This window comes from Delphinus delphis, chromosome 3, assembly GCF_949987515.2.
Source record: "Delphinus delphis chromosome 3, mDelDel1.2, whole genome shotgun sequence".
Lineage (NCBI taxonomy): Eukaryota > Metazoa > Chordata > Mammalia > Artiodactyla > Delphinidae > Delphinus > Delphinus delphis.
The window spans coordinates 110678213-110700436 of record NC_082685.1 but is presented as its reverse complement, the minus strand read 5'-3'; the positions used below and the strand labels follow the sequence as shown (position 1 = coordinate 110700436).

The 22224-nt window shown below is 41.2% G+C and overlaps 2 protein-coding genes across 3 annotated transcripts in view; one reads left to right on the top strand and one right to left on the bottom strand.

The window, feature by feature from the left end:
• DMGDH (dimethylglycine dehydrogenase) overlaps positions 1-6597 on the bottom strand; it is a 62022-nt gene extending 55425 nt beyond the window's left edge. For both annotated transcript variants that reach the window (XM_060009251.1, XM_060009252.1), the window contains exons 1-2: positions 6446-6597; positions 5380-5554 (exon numbers count right to left, since the gene is read on the bottom strand). In XM_060009251.1, coding sequence (XP_059865234.1) covers positions 5380-5554; positions 6446-6531 — 261 coding nt within the window. In that variant the 5' untranslated portion in view covers positions 6532-6597. The remainder of the gene's footprint in view (positions 1-5379; positions 5555-6445) is intronic.
• Positions 6598-6637: 40 nt separating this feature from the next.
• On the top strand, positions 6638-21041 carry LOC132423473 (S-methylmethionine--homocysteine S-methyltransferase BHMT2). The gene is made up of 8 exons (XM_060009254.1): positions 6638-6732; positions 10454-10586; positions 12441-12532; positions 13513-13704; positions 14975-15122; positions 16192-16374; positions 16636-16864; positions 20050-21041. The coding sequence occupies exons 1-8, from the start codon at positions 6700-6702 to the stop codon at positions 20129-20131; spliced, it is 1092 nt and encodes a 363-aa protein (XP_059865237.1). The 5' UTR covers positions 6638-6699; the 3' UTR covers positions 20132-21041.
• Positions 21042-22224: the final 1183 nt, after the last annotated feature.

The window sequence follows — 22224 nt, the reverse complement described above, 5'->3', positions numbered from 1 at the left end:
CTTCCTTCTAGCAGACTAACAATAAGTATGAAAGGAATGATGCCGTTAGAAAAATCTCCATGGGTGCTAAAGCTAGTGATGTTCTCTCTGTCTTTAATAATCCTTCCCACTCTGTCATGAGCCTCTACAGCGTCAAAAAGCCCAGTGACTGACCTCAAGCCTTCCCATATCCCAGTGCTTCCATGTACTCGCATCCAATAAAAATATTTGAGCATACCCACTAAAATATGTGTATTTCTTTATTCCCACATGACATATAAATATGTATTACTATATTAGCAGAGGTCATAAAACACACAAAAACAGCTGGAAATGAATTAAATGTTGTAAATAATTCTTTATTGTGTAGAAAGGTTTATGAATTTTAAAAATTTATTGTGTAGAAAAGCTTTTGAATATTAAGCTTATTAATATTTTAGCAAGGGCTATGTAATATTTTATATTACTAAAATATATATGTTGGATTAATGTTGGTAAAACAGCGATTTGAAGGTCTAATTTCTTGGTGTGTTTTCTCTTGTGATGGTTTGAATGGCTGTGATAGCTGAAGAAGCTATCTGTCAATGATACAAAGGTGTAAGTGGGAAAAGTGCCCCCTCTTGGCTGTACTCTCTGTATCTTGACGCCACTTCTTCCATTCCCATCACCACCTACCAAAAGGTTTTTACTGAAATTTGACTATTAATGTTTCACGTTCTCTTGTCCATCAGCTGTTATAAGTTAATTGGGAGGTACTGCATTTTACATTTTAAAAAATGGGTACAAACCCACTGAAACTCCTCATTTGGGAAAATGTTAAATGGGTTTAAACTTAACTTTAAATTTATCTCTTGCATGTTTGAGAGTTTTTTCTAGGTGATACGTATCATTTTGGCCAGAAAAATCTAATAATGATACCAACATTTCCAAACACCCCTTCTCAAAATGCTTTCTTTCCAACAGGACTATTTTCCAAAAATTATTTTTCACTTATTGTGAGCATTACCTTGACTTTGAAGGAATAAACTGCATCTATTGTTTTGTATGTATCTACTACATAGAATGACTGGCAGCCACTTCCATCACTACAAAGATCACCAAACTGGGGACACTTGTCTTTTTGTAAAAGAAAAACTTTTTTACAACTCTGTTGATTATTTTTCCGGGATAACCAACAAACCTCTGTGTAGTACAACACTCTCAAGGTCATTCCCTCTCCCTTTCATCACAAACAATATTATTTAAAGCCTTGTTTCTATAAAATCGATCATAACATTGATATCCTATAGCATGTGATCTGCAATATGTCATGACAGACTGAAGACAAAAGAAAGAATGGGGACGCTCCCATTGTGGAGCACCAACCTCTCCCTTAGGCAACATTGGTATCATACACAATATGTCACCCACATCAAAGGTGAGGGCTATTTATAAAGATTAGTAAAGCTTAATGTCTTTCTTATATTTTTAGATAAAAATAAACACAGGGCTTCCCTGGTGGCGCAGTGGTTGAGAGTCTGCCTGCCAATGCAGGGGACACGGGTTCGTGCCCTGGTCCAGGAAGATCCCACATGCCGTGGAGCGGCTGGGCCCATAAGCCATGGCCACTGAGCCTCCGCGTCCGGAGCCTGTGCTCCGCAACGGGAAAGGCCACAACAGTGAGAGGCCCGCGTACCACAAAAAAATAAATAAAATAAAATAAACAGAAAGGTCTAACATTGTCTTCCTACACCCCAAATGGATAATTTTGCATCTTTAGTCCTCAGCCCTCCAAAACATCCACTTTGACACCATTCCCAGGGGCAGCCTCTCCTGGGGACCCTATATGCCAAAACTGCTTCTTTGTCCATTCTCTCCCCTTTCCTTCCATCCTACAAAAAATGTTCTATATTAGCAGTATTATTGGGTGCTGACAAAACAGTCTCGTTAAAATCCAGCAAAACCTCAAGACTGTTGGATTTGTGATTCCATTTTGAATATTCACATTGCAAGCTGTGCCCTCCTCCCCAGCGCATCTGATTCCTGCATGTCCCAGAAATGCTTAGCCTTGAGCACATGTTATTCTTCAGTGAGACTGCCTTTATTTTTGTAGTCTGCCCCTTCAGCTGGCCCCCCAAAACGTCCACATTCTCATATCTGCTCCAAAATTTCTGTGTTAAAAAATGAATGGATAAAGAAAATGTGACATGTATATATATATAATGGAATATTACTCAGCCATAAAAAAGAAGGAAATTCTGTCATTTACAACAACATGGACGTAATTTGACAGCATTATGCTAAATAAAACAAGACAAAGAACTATAAATACCAAATACCATATGATCTCATTTATGTGAGGAATCTAAAAACAAACAAACAAAACAATGGAACTCAGAGATACAGAGAACAGATGGATGGTTGCTAGAGGCAGGGTTGGTAAGGGGGTGAAATGGGTGGAGGGGGTCGAAAGGCACAAACTTCCAGTTATAAGATAAAGAAGTCCTGGGGATGGAACGTACAGCATGGTGACTACAGTTAACAATACTGTATTGTATATTTGAAAGTCACTAAGAGAGTACATCTTAAAACTTCTCATCACAAGAAAAAAATTTTGTATCTACGTGTGGTAATGGATGTTAACCAGATTTATTGTGATCTTTTTGCAATATATACAAGTATCAAATCATTATGTTCTACACCTGAAACTATTATGTCAATTATATCTCAAAAAAATTCTAATCTGTGGCATTTCTTCAGGATGCTCTTTGGTGGGAGACCCCCTTGTTTGCAAGAAATCCTCTAATCAGCTTCCTAGGGCAATCCAGTTTTCTTTTCCTTTATTTGTAGGGGCCCAAATAACCTGGCTTCTGATACCTGAGTCCATCTTGAGCTCACCCTGCATGAATCTTATTTTGTGAACCAGAGCCTACTACTTTGTTCACAAAGCAGAAAAATGCCTTTTCCACTCATTCTGGTATCTCTCTGCTTAAGGGGAAATTAGTTTGCACAGTTAACTTTTAAGAAGAAGCCATCATCTTAAAAACTTTGCCCACTTTTCTTAAAAGACCTTAGGCTAAGGATATGTTGCTTTATTGTTATTATTATTATTCATGGGATGTTTAAGAAGTAATATTCAGGGATTCTAGTTATTCTAGTAACTAAATTGGAGGTTACATCAAGTCAATCCACTATAAATGAACAAAAAAGTAATTAAAATATTACAGTGTACACCCTCCTTAACAATCCGTAAGTGTTAAAAGGGTATAAGCCCTCCCTCTCAGGAGATTCCCATTTGGCAAAATTTCCCTCTGCTGGGCTTCCCTGGCGGCGCAGTGGTTAAGAGTCCGCCTGCCAATGCAGGGGACGCGGGTTCGTGCCCAGGTCTGGGAAGATCCCACATGCCGCGGAGCGGCTAGGCCCGTGAGCCATGGCCGCTGAGCCTGCGCGTCCGGAGCCTGTGCTCCGCAACGGGAGAGGCCACAACAGTGAGGGGCCCGCACCGCAAAAAATAAAATAAAATAAAATACGGCATTGTTAAAAAAAATTTCCCTCTGCTTACATGCTCTTACCTGGAGAGCCTCATGGCCCCCTTGCTCCCTCACTCCTGCCCAGTCTCTGCTCAAGTGTCACCTTTTCGAAGTAGCCTCCAGGCTCCTCCACCCCCATCATTCTTCATCCCTTTACCCCGCTCCACTCTGCTGGCACCGATTACTCTAGAGCATCATTTGTGTTTTCTTCCACCTGCCCCACCAGAATGTGGCTCCATGAGGGCAGGGGCTTTGTTTTGCACACTGCTGTGTCCTCACCTCCTAGAACAGTGCTGGCCTGACACAATATAGGCTCTTCATAAATATTTGTTGAAAGACTGACCGAATGTCCACTAAAAAGAAGTCATAGGAGAGCTGTGGCAGAAATGCAGGCTTTCTATTCCATGATAAAAGGAAATCTGCATAGAAAGTCTAGTTCAGGGAGGGGAGAAGAGCCAGAAGGGTCAGTGGCTTCCTGGGCTCCTCTCTCCAGGTAGCAGGAAGCAAGCTGAGGGAGAACTGCTGACATGAGAGACAAATGTGCCTATGGAGACTCAGAAAAGACACTCAGGGAGGACCAGGTAGCTGGGCCTCCCTCCCAGACTGAGAAGTGAGAGGGCTGGCAGGAGAAGAAAGAAGAGAAGCAGGGCTTGATGCCGTTTTTCTAGAAGTCTCCATCCAATTGGTGGGTGTGGTCTGACTATGTGACCACAGGGACTCTGGGGTGAACTGGGCTTAAGTCTGGGCATCAATCTCTCTGAAGCTCAGCTGGAGGCAGGCGATCCAACTCTATCCCTTACCGTGAGCAGGTTCTGGGTGTCAAAAGGCCCCTAAAAGCAGGGTTCCCTCTTGTCTCAGTAGTGGAAAGCTAACGATGGAAAGGGATGACGAGCAGAAGCTGACACTGCCCAACTTTTTTTTAAATTGAAGTATAGTTGATTTACAATGTTATGTTAGTTTCTGGTGTACAGCAAAATGATTCTGTTATACATATATATATATTGTTTTTCATATTCTTTTCCATCATGGTTTATTACAGGATACTGAATATAGTTCCCTGTGCTATACTGTAGGACCTCGTTGTTCATCCCAACTCTTCCTCCAAACAAAAATGGCACCTGCAGTCATAAAATCTTCCTCTCCCATCTTAGCTGACTTCAGAAATAATTGGTTTGGCAGTATGAAAGCGGTGTCAATCACCTCATTTACCTGAGCAGCTTTCGATGTAAGCCCAATTATTATACAGCACTGGAACAATTACGCATACCATTAAATAGGCGAGATTGACTTGGTCGTGTGTTTCATTTAACACAACATGAAAGTTGTGTTGCACGTTCTCAGCCCTCACAGTTAAGTCCTCATGAAGCCAAGCTGCTGTCTCACAGCACTAACTTAAAATCATAAATCAATAAACATAAAAGGATCACTAAAGCCAGGTGAGGGGACATAGGTAAAGGTCTCAGGCCTCTATTCAGGATCGTCCAGCCACTATCCTTTGCTACAAAAGCTAACATTTACTAATCACTTACCATAATAACTTGACATATATTAATTCAATCTTCATCACAACCCTATTAGGTAGGTACTATTAATATTCCCATTTTACACATCAGGAACTAGAAACTTAAGTAAGTTGCCAGAAGTGGAAAATGACAGAGTCAGGATTTGAATCCAGAGTCATATGTTCAAGTTATCTTCTCATGATTATCAACATCATACATGTTGATCACCCACTTAAAGTATACCAACTAAACTGCAATTGCACCTTCCAACACTATGGAAAGGGAACTTGCTCTAAAGAGCTCTCAGTGGGGAGCTGTGAATAGGAAAAAAAATCAATCGCACAAGTGACAATTCAGTGCATATGACGGTGCTGAGATAGTTTTCTTACTGCGTGCCAGGTAGATCCAGCAGTGAGCTCCGATTTCTCCAGGAGGACCACATCTTTCATGCCTGCTTTGGCCAAGTGATAAGCCAGACTCACACCAACGCAGCCACCTCCAATTATCACTGTTTCTGCCCTGTCTTTCCATCTTGTTTCTGCAGGTGAGGGTGGGTTTTCTTCTCTGGAAGACATTGTTTTTAATAGTAGCTTTACTAGGCTATGATAGTTATAGTTTTTTTTTTTGGTTTTTTTTCTGACTGGTGTGATTCTCCTTACTTATTCTTCTAGTACTTAACATCTAGTGCCTGGGAGAGTTACATGTGCTGACAATCATTTGGGAGACTCAATCTGACTTAGGCAACCTGGTTGGGGGAGGGAGGAGGAGGCATTTGAACCCCATTCCCCTAATTCTGACCCATTGTAGATACTTAATAGAGCTAAAGAATTGAACAGATGACTTCTTTTTCTCAAAGAAATCTAGAGAATAATTTTTATGTCTACTTTAAAAACACACTGATAAACATTTTATTCCATAAAAAAAACCCATAATAATCATGAAGTCCATTATCTATAAATCTTGGATCACCGCCTCCAATGTTTTCCAGGCTGAAGAGAGCCAGATGGAGTACAACGCTCTTCCTCGCTCAACGTCCTCTCACCGTGTACCTGCTTCTCTAATTATAAATATTGCTCGGTGGCTTGATATATTGATTTGCATGTCTGTCTTCCTAGCTAGATCATGAGCTTCCCCAAGACGCATTGTAAAAAGCAAGGTATAAGTAAGTCAAAGAAGATCATATATACACCTGCGTTTGCCTCCCCATACAGAAGACACTGCTAACAGTTGACTGGGGAAGGGAATGGGGATAGGAGAGTCTTTGCACCAGGAACCCTTTGATATTCTCACTTTGAACGGTTGTGCGTAGAAAAGAACACCCATAATTCGAGAAGAAAGCCGAATGCCCACTTCTCGGGGTCGGAAGCACCCCTAACCCGGAGACCGCCTCAGCCCTGCGCTCGCACCCCGCAGCTGCCCAGCCGCGGGCCTCCGCGCAGACCCGGCCCCACTCACCCTTCGCGGCCGCAGACGGAAAGTAGGCGGCCGGGGGAGCCCCGCAGCGGGAAGCCCCGCAGCCGCAGCGCGCCCAGGCAGAACATGCCGAGGTCGAGGCCATAGGGCGAGGGCGCAGGCACCTACTCCCAAGCCAGCAGACAGCAGGGGCGGTGGGGGGCGGTGGGAGGCGGTGGGACCCTCCCCCCGGCGAGGGGCGGGCTTCTGGCTCCGTGCGCTGCCCGCCACTCAGCGCCCGCCACAGCCGCTGCGCGATGGCGCTGGCCGGAAGCCCCGGAGCCAAGAAGGTAAGTTTCGGGGAAACCGGGAGGTACTCAGCCCTCCTGGCCGAGGGGCTTCACCTCAGCCCCTAATCAAGCTCTGCGGTCTGGGCGAGGCACCTGGACGGCTCTGAGCCTCGGTTTACCCGCTCGCGAATCGCCTGGACGACGGTAGTGCCTAGGTGTCAGGATGAGATAACAATATTGGGTAACATTTATGGAGCCTTGACTCGCTGCCCTGCACTGCGCGAGTGCTTCATGCAAATTATCTCCTCTTCACGTTTATTCCCATTTTACAGGTGAGGAAACTGAGGCTCAGAGTCCGAGACCCTAGCTCAGGGTCACCGATCTAGTCCAGGTGGAGCAGGGGTTTGAAGTCCAGCCATCGGACTCAGGCCGCGCTCACATTTCCTGCCCTCCGCCCGCCCGCACCTACAGCTCTTCGACTCAATGGCCCCAGTGCTCGCGCCCCTCGTGTGTTTGGGAAGGGCCGTTGCCTGGTCTCCCAAGCCTCGGACTGGCCTGAAACCGGTCCCGGGCATGGACACCCCCAGACCCGCGGCGGGGATGGAGGGTGGGGTGCGCGGAGCCGGGGGTGGGGCCTCCGCCTCATCTCACGCCGTAGTCTGGGTCTCTGGGCTCCCCTTTACCGATCTGCTCGCCAGCTGTCGCCCTGTTCTCCCATTTTTACGCTGGATGTGTGTGTGGTGGGGAGAAGGGGTGACAAAACAAAATTAGGAAAAGGGCATGAACTTGGACGCGGGACATCTCCAAACTCCTCGAGGCAACCCATCTGTGCTCCCTAATTCAGAAGAGAGGGTGGGGAAGGAAGGGGGGATGTGCACCACCGTTTTACTTAGTAATACTAAAAAGATAGGAACAACCAAGATGCCCTGCAATAGTGGGCTCCGTAAATAAAGTGCATCCGTTTAATAAGTTATTAGGCAGCCAATTAAAAAGCTAAGTATGGGAACAGGCAAAGTGCTTTGCAATGTTAAGTTACAAAAGGAGATATATCACAGACTGATCCCAACTACATAAAAATATTTATACACACACTGTAAGGAAGGACACAATAATGGTAGTAGTTCCATAAGATGTGGAATATAGGTTTAAAAAACTTAACAAAAAAACATATTCTGGTTATGTTTTTCTGATTATAAAGGTAAAACATGGGCATTGAAGCAAATGAGCATGATAAAAAGAAAAAGAAGCAAAGAACATTGTGCTGACTTCTTTCTCTGAACTTTTTCTAATACTATGTTCACTTTTACAGTTCGTTTTTTTTTTAAGTTTTTTAAAAATATGCTGTCCCTGTCCTATTTTTCCTGGCCTCTGCTCTTTGCAACACCAAGATTATCATATGAGAATCCATGTTAATGTGTACCTGGGAGTTAAGATGTTAGTGGGGCAGAGCTAACCTCACCTCTCTGCTCAGCTAACAGGTGCATTTTAAGAATTCATTTAACTGCTACAGAGGACACCTCCAATTGCTTCTTTAATCCAAAAGAGCAGTCCTGGTGGCAATTTCAGGCAGATGGACCTCTGGCAGCTTCCTGCCGTAGGGTGAAGTTGGTCTACTCCTCTGTGTATGAATAGAGGTGCCCCGAAGCCAGATCTTAAATCCAAGAGGTCTAGATACTGTTATCTGCAAAAAGAGGGCATAAACTCCTCTCAGAGATCACCATCAGATCCAAGGCAGAGTCACTGTCACACTGAAAGGGAAGATGGAATGAAAATATAAATATGCTGCAAATAATTTCCAGTGCTCTTTATTTTACACAGTCCTGTCATTCTAGAGCTGGCTTTAGATCATACAGGTGTAGCAGTTAACTGAGGTGGTAAGTCTAGCGGTGAAGGAGGGGCTAAAAGATGCTCTGAATTCAAATATTGATAGTTTAGTTATTTTGCTAATGGCTGTTTAGAAAACTGGCAAAATTTTAAATGTTGGATAAACATCCAGATAACAGATCAAAATGCCTTACATTTACTTGGTATCATGAAGGCAACAGTCAAAATTTGCACTGTCATTTTCTTAAAATCCTAGCTAATTTTCTATTAAAGAGTATCATCTTCTTCCTCCTTGTCAGGACCAAGCTTATAGCATATGTGAGGTATGCGCCATTTTCAAAACCGTCCTGTCCGTGTGCTAACTCTTGGCATATTTTATTAAGGGCCTACTCTTTGTTAGGTGCTGTATGAGGTGACAGAGCCTCAAGCATCTTACAGCTCTGGTTAACAGAGCTGGGCTCCATTCCACTTCCCTCCACAGGAAAATGGAGATGTGGTGGAGATAGTGGCCTGGTACTTAACCTCAGGGCAACCGCTTCCAATGTACCTTCCTGGGCTGCAGATATGACTGGTTAGAAGGGGCAGTAGGAACCTTTCCTCCCCCATTCATGCACTGCTCTGTGTCCAGCTGTAGGCAGGGCTGAGAGGAACTGGCTGGTATTTTCAACAAAAGGCTGTATCTTCAACGAATGCAGTCTATACAAGAGGGATAGGGATCCCCATGGGGGTGTTTGCAGTTTTTATAAATCGCAGGGAAGTTCTCTCTGAAAAAATGACACTTGACCAAAGACCTGAAGAAAATCAGAGGGCGAGCCATTCAGGTATCTGGGGAAGCTCTTTGTAGACAATGGAAACCATAGCTTTGGATAACTGCTCTGGATGCAACCTTATATTCAGATTATGGGTGGGCTGACTCGAAAGGTGGTAAATAGAGACTAGGTTAGGAATTTAGAAGGTCTGATGTCTGCTTTTTCACTTACTGAGCTCTATGATCTTGAGCAAGTCACTTAGCCTCTCTGAACCTCAGTTTCCTCATCTATAAAGTGGGAATAAAAACTATCTGCCTTAAAAAAAAAAAAAGAAAAGAAAAAAAAACAAACTATCTGCCTTGCCTAGCTCCCAAAGTTGTTAAGAGTACCAAATGATAATGTGTCCGTGAACATGCTGGAAAATGTAGAGTATAATTATAAAATGTTGTGTCCAATAGGATTATGTCCAGTGGTTCACACACAAAAGAGGTTTATTTTTCTCACCTAACGAGAGGTCTAGCGGACGGTCACCGTCCACGGCCTCTGCAGCTACTCCAAGATGTCATTAAGACACCAGGCTGCAGTTGTCAGCCTGCGTGTGCCTTTCAGTGGCATGGCTGCAAGATGATGGCTATACCTCCAGGGCTTAAGCTGACATTCCACACAGGACAGAGAAAAGGGGACAAGAGGGAAGGGAGTGGGCATCTGTATCAGGAAAGCAAAACTTTTCTAGAAATCTTCAGCAGACTTTCACTTATTTCCCATTGGCCAACACTGTGTCACATGGCCACCCCACTCAGCAAAGGAGCCTGAGGATTTTTTTTTTTTTTCAGTTGGGGACATTGTCTCCCCAAACAAAATATATTAGCAAAGAAGAGGAGAAAAAAAATGCACATTAGGTGACTAGCAGTGTCTGCCACAAACATCTTGAAAAACCAAAATAACCATCATGGAATCAGCACTTTAACTACAGTTTGACTCAGATTAAATTGTATTTGAGAAAAAATAGTCACAGAACTTTGCACAAAACAAGTACCTGGATTGTCCAATAATAGAGTATTCTCAATCTTTCTGAAATACTATTAGGCACAGATGATTTTGACAGAACTGGAGCTGTGAGAGCATTGTACCACCTTTCCTAAAATTAGAAACTGCTTTTAGGAAAAAAAAAAGAGGGGTCTTAGGTGATTTTTCTTTTTCTTCTTCAGGGCATTTTGGAACGTCTGGATAGTGGGGAGGTTGTGGTTGGAGACGGCAGCTTTCTCATAACTCTGGAGAAGAGGGGCTACGTGAAGGCCGGGCTCTGGACTTCAGAAGCCGTAGTAGAACATCCAAGTGCAGGTCGGTGCCAGCATCACCCCTGAGTGTTTATCTGGGTGACATTTTGCTTAAATCTGACTGAGAGAAGATAAATAAAAGCGAGCATTTTCTTTCTTTTTTAAATAGATTTATTTATTTTAGTTATTTATTTATTTTTGTCTGCACTGGGTCTTTGCTGCGTGCGGGCTTTCTCTAGTTGCGGTGAGCAGGGGCTACTCTTTGTTGTGGTGCGTGGGCTTCTCATTGTGGTGGCTTCTCTTGTCGCAGAGCACGGGCTCTAGGTGCGCAGGCTTCAGTAGTTGTGGCATGCGGGCTGAGTAGTTGTGGCTCGTGGGCTCAGTAGTTGTGGCTCATGGGCTTTGTTGCTCCTCGGCATGTGGGATCTTCCCAGACCAGGGATTGAACCCGTGACCCCTGCATTGGCAGATGGATTCTTAACCACTGCGCCACCAGGGAAGTTCCGTGAGCATTTTCTAGGGGCTGATTCACTTGCCCAAACTGCCAAGATGTGGAGACAGTGGCAGTACACGAGCTGAAGAAAGGGCTTCTCTCTCCTTCCTTCCCTCCTCTACACACACACACACACACACACACACACACACACACACACACACTTGCATCTTCATATTCAGGGAGTGCTAAAGTATACATACCAATATTTGTTCCATGAATATTTACCTTGTATATTCAAGAGTTTCCTTAACATAGTAAAACTGTTATTGCTTCAGATTCATCCTTCTGGCTAATTTGCATACGATATTAAAACAGTACATTTGGTAGGGACGATTAATGGTAACCACCAGCTTAAGAGAATATAGACAAATAGCAAATATAGATTTGCAAATATATATATAGCAAATATAGATATATATAGCAAATATAGATTTGCTGTTCTAAATGAAAGTGGGAAATAAAGCCAAAGAAGATATGGGTGAAACGGGATACAAGCTGGGAATGGAACTTTTGATTCACTCTGATTTTCTTCATATATACACAGTGTATCAGCCAAACATGGGGTCATGTCTAGGTCCTTCTACTGACCAGCTGAGTGACCTTGAACAAGTCATTTGACCTCTGAGGATCAGTTTCTTCATCTGTCACACGGGGGCATGACATGGGCTGGTTGTGAGGACTTGTGAATTAACCCACATGAAATGCCCATATAAGTACCCAATGGCCATGATTACTGTTTCATCAGACACCCAGAGTTATATGGTAGGACAGAGTTTTGTCTTTCTGGTGTTAGCAGGAAGATTTCACCTGACCCAAGAAGAACTCATTCTTAATTTTAGAAAATCTTCTTTGCTCAACCAGGAAGAAAGTGTTGAAATAGCAAGGATAAAGACAGTTGGGGAGGAGATGAAGGGAGAGAGAGGAAGGAGTTTCTGATGGGCCAAGGAAAGCTCCCTGACTGCGTTTCCCCAGCTGCTTGCTATTGAGTACACTTGATAGGGGCGCCACCCATATGCATTCTGCCCACTGTGAGAACTCCCTCCTCCTACTTTGAGGGCCCCCCAGTGCTGACTGTAAGTAGACGAGCTACATCCTTCATGACACCGGCAAATGAATAAACCCTCTCTAGACCAAGAGACCAAGGGACAGTTGGCCAACTGGGCCTTAGTGTCTGCATGTGACTGCACCAGGCCATGGGGCCCACTGGCAGGTCAACATGAGGCTACTCTAAACAGCCCCATTTGGTATGGACTCTGCCTTGCCCCTAAATTCTGCTGACCTGAATCTGAATTTCTTTATAAGTACCAGGTTTGAAATTGTGTATGATTGAAAGAGATGTGAGTGGATGAGCTGCCGCTGAAAATGATAGCTTCTGTGATTTTTACTTTTTTAATTTCAATGGAAAAAACAACTCCTTTGTAGTTCGTCAGCTTCACATGGAATTCTTGAGAGCGGGATCAAATGTCATGCAGACTTTCACCTTTTCTGCCAGTGAGGACAAAATGGAAAGTCAGGTAAACGATAATGGGGCAGGTGGGAGTGGGGAGGGGCGGGGAGAGGGATCATCTATAATAAAAATAACCTCTTGATGGGAATCCATGGACTTGACCTGATGTGTTACTACACTTTATTACAAAAAATAATAAAATATTTTTTTCCTCCACATAAAATATCTATCCAGTAATTAATCATGATGTAAACATATAGGTACTAAATAAATGAGCATTTTCTGTCTCTTTATCTAGGGGAGGGGGTAGGACTGGGAGAAAATATGCCATTAGAAGGGCATGACCATCCTTCTGTGATATGTTTTTGTAGGGAAAGAACACTTTATAGATGCTCTTGTTACCTTCTAATTTCACATTCTTCTCTTCTGACTTGTCCATGTTGAGACAGGGCGGTCCTAGGGAAACACAGCACTAGCCTAGGAATGAGGAGAATTGGGTTTTATACCCAACTTTGCCACCTATTGGTTGTGTGACTTTGTGTTAGACACTTAAAGACATGGAGAACTGGTTTACTCTGCCAAATGGAGATAACTGATGCTTACATGCATAGGGTTGTTGAGAAAAGTGGGTAAGGATGTGGAAGTATTGTGAGATATTCTGCAAATATAAAGTATTAATACTTGTCAACGCTAATGCCCATTTATTCATTCAACCAACCAACATTTATTGAGTACCTGTTATAGTCCATTCTCTATGCTAGATACAGAGATGATACAAAGGCATAGACACTATTCTGAAGTGGCTCACAGTCAAGTATGGGAGACAAACAAATGAGCATTTACTAAAATCCAGTGTGGTAAGTACAATATGAACATACAAGCTCACTGGGAGTAGAGATGATACCCAACTCTGCTGGTCTTCTCGAATTGCAGTTTAAACCAGTGACTTGTGCTCATGCTACTTGCTCATTGCCCCCTTCGATATCTATTATATCTCACCTTTAAAATGCCAGGCTCACCATGTGTACTCTTGCTGTCTAACCTCAGTGGGAAGCTGTAAACACCGCTGCCTGTGACCTTGCCAGAGAAGTAGCCAACAAAGGTGATGCTTTGGTAGCAGGGGGGATCTGCCAGACATCATTGTACAAACACCACAAGGATGAAGCTAGAATTAAAAAACTTTTTCGACAACAGCTAGAGGTTTTTACCAGGAAAAATGTGGACTTCCTGATTGCAGAGGTAAGCCTAGCATTAAAGGGGCAGGGCTGGAAGGAGCTGTGCGGGGGGGGGGGGGGGGGGGGGGGGGCGGCGAGGATAGAGGCTGTCTGGGAGTAAAGCCTAGAGGGTAGGCGGTTGCTCAGGCCTCACCATTAACACTCAGTGCCAAGTAGTAGTTTCCCTGCCCTCCTCCATCCCTGCCTTGCTCACTCCCATCTCTCTGCTTTCACTAAAGCTATAACATCTGAGCGATATTTTGAAGTTAGAATCAATAAGCGTTGTCACTGACTGGATATGAAGGCCCGGAATATCCTCTTTCTCCCATCTCCCTATTTCCCATCATGATTGCTACCATCTAGAGTCAAGGCCTCAACCCAGCTCTTCACCCCCAACAAGGACAATAGCCTCCCAACTGCTAGTTCCCCAATCGCCCTACTGAACTTACTGAAAACCTTGCTACGTCAACCTTCCCAAGGCTTAGGGCTACCCAAGCCTGGCTAACCCACCAGGAAAAAAATCATCTACAGAAATGAACACAAACTCTGCCCTATATGTTCTCCAGATGGATGAGAACACAAGTTTGTTTTTTAAGAACCTCTCTTTTGACTTTCTCTGCCATTCCTCACACACTGCTTCTGCAGAATCTAAGTCAAAAAGGAAGAAACAGGGAGATTTCTGCTAGCTTTTCTCCACTTACTTAAATTAAGTTCAGCTTTTCAATTGTGGCACTTATGGGGTTTCTTGGGAAGCACCCCTGCAAATGGCCTGGGTTTACCAGACAAGGTGTCCTGTCTACCATTGGCAAAGACACTCAGTAGCTACATCTCCCTTCTCTATGCCTCCATGTTCTCATCTGGGGAACTAATCATACTTCCCTTCTTACTTTATGGAGCACTTTAGAATATCGAACTAGAAGTGAATATAAAAGTATTTTGAATTGTAAAGCATGATAAACAATTATTCTGCCGAGATCACCCAAGTTCCATAAAAAATGAGTCCAAAATTTATTAGCAAAACTTTTGTTCCTTCAAAAGTATGATTTTAAATACTTAGTTACTTTAAAACCTTTTTTAGTATGATATCTGAATGAAAACCTATATGTTATTGTTAAAGGAATTAAAATATTTACTCAGAAAAGTATTCTGTAGTCAGTCTGATAGAGACACATTTCTTAGCGCATTTTATCACATATATTTGGTAATTTTTATAACTGTTCTTGTAATATTGGCGGTCTACCACTCAAAATCTGCTTTATATTTGGACCAATAGAAGAACATGAAATTTCTCTTAGTATTTTGAACATGCTGAAGAAGCTGTGTGGGCTGTGGAAGTCTTAAAAGAAGCCAGAAAACCCGTGGCAGCCACCATGTGCATAGGCCCAGAGGGAGACATGCATGGTGTAACACCTGGAGAATGTGCTGTGAAGCTGGTGAAGGCAGGTAATGTGGACCCATGATGTAATAAGCAGTTCAGTTATTGTTTATGAAATGTTTCTTAACATTGGGAGAGCAGTTTGGAAATAAAAACATTAATTGGAATCTATCTCCTTATCTGTAAAACTTAGGAGGTGGAGGGGGACAGCTAATTTCTAAGACACCTTCCAACTATTAAAAAAGAAAATAAAGATCTTTATGTCTGTTTTTGTGCCAGTACTATACTGGTTTTATGACTGTAGCTTTGTGGTATAGTCTAAAGTCAGGGAGCATGATTCCTTCAGCTCTGTTCCTCTTTCTCAAGATTGTTTTGGCTATTCAGGGTCTTTTGTGTTTTCATACAAATTTTAAAATTATTTGTTCTAGTTCTCTGAAAAATGCCATTGGTAATTTGGTAGGGATTGCACTGAATCTATAGATTGCCTTGGGTAGTATGGTCATTTAAAAATATTGATTCTTCCAATCCAAGAACATTGTATATCTTTCCATCTGTGTTGTCTTCAATTTCTTTCATCAGTGTCTTGTAGTTTTTGGAGTACAGGTCTTTTGCCTCCTTAGGTGGGTTTATTCCTAGGTATTTTATTCTTTTTGATGCAATGGTAAATGCGATTGTTTCCTTAATTTCTTTTTCTGATGTTTTGTTGTTAGTGTATAGAAACGAAGTCAGACAGAGAAAGACAAATATCATATCACTTATATGTGGAATCTAATAAAATGATACAAATGAACTTATTTACCAAACAGAAATAGACACAGAAAACAAACTTATGGTTCCCAAAGGGAAACAGGGGGTGGGGGGAGGGGAAAATTAGGAGTTTGGGATTAAAAGATACACACTCCTATATATAAAATAGATAAACAACAAGGACCTACTGTATAGCACAGGGAACTATATTCAATATCTTGTAATAACCTATAATGAAAAAGAATCTGAAAAAGTATATACGTATAACTGAATCACTTGACTGTACATCTGAAACTAACGCAACATTGTAAATCAACTATACTTCAATTTTTAAAAATAAACAAGTAAATACATTTTGAAACAAGTAAATAAATGTATTTCTTTGCATAGGGGCTTCAATCGTTGGTGTGAACTGCCGATTTGGGCCCTGCACCAGCCTGAAGACAATGAGACTCATGAAGGAAGGCCTATGGGCTTCAGGGCTGAAAGCACACTTGATGGTGCAGCCCCTGGGGTTCCACATGCCCGACTGTGGCAAAGGAGGGTTTGTGGATCTCCCCGAATATCCCTTCGGTAAGCTCAGGCACATATTAGAGACCTTGTGGTTTCTTGTTGTGACAAAACGGAAATGGCTATAATGAACAACTACAGTACAGACTTACGATACGAGACTGTATAAGACAAAGACTTTCAGTGTTAACCAAAAATTAGCTATCTGAGGAATTCATACTCTAAAATTTATAGTTTCTTCATTGAAAAAAGAAAATACACCTTGAGCATCGATTGTCTGAATATAGAGATGGTAACAGAAGTGCCATAACTGTTGTATTACAGCACTGGAGCCCAGAGTTGCAACCAGATGGGATATTCAAAAATACGCCAGAGAGGCCTACAACCTGGGGGTCAGGTACATAGGTGGGTGCTGTGGATTTGAGCCCTACCACATCAGGGCGATTGCAGAGGAGCTGGCCCCGGAAAGGGGATTTTTGCCTCCGTCTTCTGACAAACATGGCAGCTGGGGAAGTGGTCTCAACACACACACCAAACCCTGGATTAGAGCCAGGTAGGAATTTTTTAATTAACTTACTGTTTTCCTCTAATCTCATTTTATTGATTGTTAGCATTATGCATGCACATGGTAATACAAATTCAAAAGTGTAGAAGTATACAAAATGAAAGGTAAAAGCCACCCATTTCTGACACCCATCCCATTCCAGGGGTAACCTGTTTGCCATTTATGTTTTGAAGTCTTATTTCTCTATTTCTTGTTTTATCAATTTTAAGTGGTAATTACCCTTTATGAAAGCTGAGGGATTTAAATCACATAATCTTCCCCCTTTCCCTGATCTCCTTTTCACAAATTTGACTTATTACATTTTTGCTTGTTCTGTTGGCGATCTTTACAAGTTTGAATTTCATATTTAACTACTTGTTTTTTAATCCATCAATATGAGGCAGTATCTCTTGATTCCACTCTCTGTAAAATAAGAATTGCCTTCCTCCATTTCCCTCTACTTTTCCTCCCTCATCTACCTCTTGGTTTCTTTAAGGTATACAACTACTTTTACATCATCAAGGTTTATAACCAAGCACAGTATAAGCAAACACAGTGGCAATTCAGTAATTAAGTGTTCAATTCCTTGTGAAATCAAGACTTGGAACATGTTTCAAACTGAAAACCTCATTTTTTCCAGCAGGAGATTTCAATATTCAGGAAACCAGGGAAGGCCAGTCTGATCCTTCTCTTTCTCTGTCTTATGCTTTCAACCCTCCCTTCCCATAATGCTAATCATGGTTTCTGACCTCTTCAGATTCAAAGAGAGAGGAGAGCAGATGGAAAAGGGAGTAAACTTGTATTGCTTAGTTGACACCCTATTAGGAAGACCACATTCTCTGGGCCTGGCAGATCCTCATGAGTGTATTTACAGTTCTTCAGAGGCTGCCACTGGAAACTTTTGTCTGTATTTCTCATGCCACAGGCATTGCATTTTTCTCTGAAAATTTTTCTCTGCTTTGCCCTCAGATCCCAACTTTCTCAGCACGTCACTATAGATATACACTATTTTGGGGAGTCTCATTTTCCTTCCTGGTGTTTCTCTTGAGCCTGATTTTAAATATGTCCAGGCTGCTCCCTCTCTCCTATTAGGCTCAAAACTAGCTAGAAGACTTTCCATCTTTCCTTTAAGGAGACAAACTGAGAGTGTGGTCTGATCCCAATTTAACCACACTATCTTCACTCACAAAGTAGCTGACCCATTGGTCTCTGTGATCTAGATTTTCCAGTGTAGAGTCAAGTGAGTCATCTGACTGGCTCTTAGGCAACCACTGTGAAACTTCTGCAGAGTGTCTGTCTTGCTTTAATACCTGATATCTATCGTATCTTGTGCCACCAATAAAATTTCCAATCTAATATCCTGGTACCCTGATCACTATTTTCTAAACATTATTCACTGCAGAACCAAGAGAAGGAGAAATAAACCTATTTTACAAAACCTGAGCCCCTTGTGAGAGAACGTTCCAAGCATCAAGGTCAAATTGATTCTCTCCTCTTAGATTTCATCCATAGTCCAAACTCAGGCCATACTTTAATTTGCTTCATAGTTGGACTTTCTTTGTACAATGTTTGGTTTTATAGGAATTTCTAATTAACTTTCTTTTTTATTGTTGAAAGAAGAATAATAGACCTTCACCTTCTCTAAGGTCTTCCAGTATCTAAATTATACTGTTTGTTACAATCACTTTATTATTGAAGATATTTTTCTGGGGGCTCCTTGAATTACTGTTCTGTTTTGAATCATTCTCTCTCTCTCACCTGTCAATCTTTTCCATCTTTTAGAAACTAACCACAATTTCTGCTCTTCTCTAATCAGAGCTGTTATGTCTTTAATCCATTTTGTACTTCTTTATCCATTTCAGTAGAATTTAGAACAGTCTTCATTTTTGAACATTTAGGACAATGTTCCTAATGTAAATTAATTTAGATTGTAGAAGTAGGCAAGAAATCGTTTAGGCAAACATTTCTTCTGGGAGGTTATTTATCCAGGAAGATTTGTTTTTTATAGGTCTCATGCTTAGAAAAAAAAGTACTAAATAGAAATATAGGGACTTCCCTGGTGGCCTGGTGGTTAAGAATCCTCCTGCCAATGCAGGGGACACAGGTTCAATCCCTGGTCTGGGAAGATCCCACATGCCGCAGAGCAACTAAGCCTGTGCACCACAACTACTGAGCCTACGCGCTCTAGGGCCCGTCTGCTGCAACTACTGAGCCTGTGCACCTAGAGCCTGTGCTGCACAACAAGGGAAGCCACCACAATGAGAAGCCTGCGTACCGCAACAAAGTGTAGCCCCTGCTCACCGCAACTAGAGAAAGCCCGCACACAGCAACGAAGACCCAACGCAGCCAAAAAATAAGTTAACTAATTAAATTACTTTAAAGAAAGAAATATAATTAAAAGGTGAGGAAAGTATACTTTGATGATGATTTAAATAGTTCAGATAAGTGAGAAATGGCTTTTTTTAATAAACACTGTCTAGGGATCCTTAAAATTCATTAGCAATTTCAAATAAAACATTATTCTATAGAATAAAGCCAGACATTCCTTGTACCCTAAACTCCCAAACATACTGATGTTCACAAAAATTTGTGATTATCCAGAAACCTGTAGACACTCCAGATTTCTGACATTTTCAGCATCCAAAAATATTGGTTTATTCAATGTTTCATAGGTAAAATGGAAAAAACTATAAAAATACATTTAACACAAAGGTCTGTGACCAGGAACCTTTGTGTTCTTTCTTTGTCTAAAAACAAAGCACAAATACTGACAAATTAATTTGTATTCTGTTTTTGGTTACTTTTTGAAGAATTATACTTTGTCTCATTACGTTTAAAACTGGTTTCATATACTTGTCATTATGTTAAAATATTGAGTAGAGCTAGAAGGACCCTGCTAGAAATTTCCGAATGAATATAATTCACAAAAACATGTAAAATTCAAACATGTTGTCTTTTTCTGAAAGGTGGTATGAAACCCAGTGATTGTTATTGAGGATAGAAATGTAGAAAGACTCCTGGAATTAATGGATATGGGCACAGTTTTTCTGTCTGAATGTTGAAACTGAAATTCTACTTTAGCCTGATCATCCACCAAACTTATGAGTATTTAGCCAATATCTATATAAAGTATTGGACTTATAAAATAGACATGAATCTTTTAATTGACTAACTATATATTTTTTAAAACACAGGGCTAGAAGGGAGTATTGGGAGAATCTGCTGCCAGCTTCAGGCAGACCTTTCTGTCCTTCATTGTCAAAGCCAGACGCCTAAGGAGTAATGAAAGAAAACACTGAAATAGCAGAATGGAAAGAAATTCCCCTCAAGCCCCATCTGGAACACTTCCTCGCCTCTATCCTCAGGCCACCCAGATGTCTCCAGCTGCTGAACAGCTAATGTGCTGTCAGTTCAACATAGGATGTGTATTGCATTCCTGCTGTGCCTAAGCTCCGAGCAAGATGCTGAGGGAGATGCAAAGCTGATGCGAAAGGCTTCTCGTCCTCCAGGTACTTACTGTCCAGTAATGCTGCAGGACATGCTTTTGAAGGGAATCAAGAATAGTGAAACTTGTCTGTTAGGGTGAATTTGAGATTTTAAAATAACGAAGTCTGTGAGCAACAAACCCAGTGATTAATTACGGAGACTAAACTAGGTACAGAAGGAGGATAGAGCAGCATTCTAAACTAAAATGAAAGTAATGAGTCTGTCTTTCTTAAATGATTTGTATAATGACTCCAAAGGCAATCCCAAAGGAAAAGATGCAAAAAATGTTTTAGGACTTTTAAAAATAATCATATAACCTTCTAAAGTGATTACTTTCAGAGATGATTTTACTTAAAGGTGTTAGGTCCCATAATTTTAAAAATGTGTCTATATAATCACAGATAGCTAGATTATAAACTACCATGGACAAGGACAATGTGATATGCTTCTTATATTTTTCCTTAAAGTATTTATCATTGTGCCAGGCATACTAATAGATGCTCAATGAGATACTTATTTTAATTGTTTAAAATAAATAAAAATAGACAAACAGTTTTGGAAGACCTTTTGAAAATTCAGAGTTCAAATCTATCTTGGTCTAATATTTTCTTGACTTATATTTGAGCTATTTGCTACATGCCAATTTCTCTCTATTTTTCAAAACAATGTATCAATTTGTAACAATAAAATTAAAAATAATTTACCTTTTATAAAAGTGTTTGAATACTTTAAATTTTATGGACATTCTTTGGAATAATAATAACAACAAGCATTTATTACTTATTATGTTCCAGGCTCTTGCTTCTCTCTCTCTCTCTCTCTCTCTCTCTCTCTCCTCTCTATCATATATATATATATATGAGACAAAAGCCAACCTACATTTATGAAACACACAGGTTTCATTTTGGGCTAGTAAGTGCAATGCTCAGAATAGAATGTTGATGAGATGGAAGTTGATAAAACTTCCAAGAGACAAACAGGTAACAAATAAAGTCCTTAAAAAATAGATTTCCTAGGTTGAAAGATTCAAAATTTATATAGTAATTGGATCACATTTTATTATAGATAATAATAAAAACATATTGGGGAAAAGCATTTCAAACCATTTGGTTCTAACTCCAATTTAATAATTATGCCCCGGGCTTCCCTGGTGGCGCAGTGGTTGAGAGTCTGCCTGCCAATGCAGGGGACACGGGTTCGTGTCCTGGTCTGAGAAGATCCCACATGCCGCGGAACGGCTGGGCCCGTGAGCCATGGCTGCTGAGCCCGTGCGTCCGGAGCCTGTGTTCCGCAACGGGAGAGGCCACAACAGTGAGAGGCCAGCGTACCACAAAAAATAAATAAATAAAATAAAAATAATTATGCCCCAAAATAAAGTCAGAAAAGTATTCTCAGTCCTCCACTGTTATTGCCTTGGTCTGACAAGACTAGAAAATACATTTAGATAATTAAAAATAATGGAAAGGTGAAAATTATATTTTATGTAGATGAAATGGTTATATAGCTAGAAATCTCAAGAAGAGCATCTGGAAAGCTCTTACAAACAACAGGAGAATTCAGTAAAGTGACTGGTTAAAAATTTTATATACAAGTCATTGCTTCTCTATATACACTTGACAATGATTTTGAAAATATAGTGGAAATAAAGATCTATTTTATTTTTTCAGCAAAATGATTAAATATCTAGCAATAATATTACAAAAACTGTGTAAGAGCTGTTGAAGGAAAGTTGAGGATGCAAAGTAAGACGAATAAATCTACACACACGCTCATAAAGAGAAAGACAATATTTTAAGATACAAAGTTGTTCTAAATTGATTAATAAATGTAATATAATCTCAAGGGGGAAAAATCATGAGTATTGAGGGGAAATAGACATGCAA

Excerpts from the sequence above, each read along its gene's own strand:
- LOC132423473 (XM_060009254.1), top strand. The coding sequence starts at position 6,700 with ATGGCGCTGGCCGGAAGCCCCGGAGCCAAGAAG. Across the intron at positions 15,123-16,191 it reads TGTGAAGCTGGTGAAGGCAG|GGGCTTCAATCGTTGGTGTG; the intron begins GTAATGTGGACC and ends TTCTTTGCATAG. Across the intron at positions 16,375-16,635 it reads TCTCCCCGAATATCCCTTCG|CACTGGAGCCCAGAGTTGCA; the intron begins GTAAGCTCAGGC and ends GTTGTATTACAG.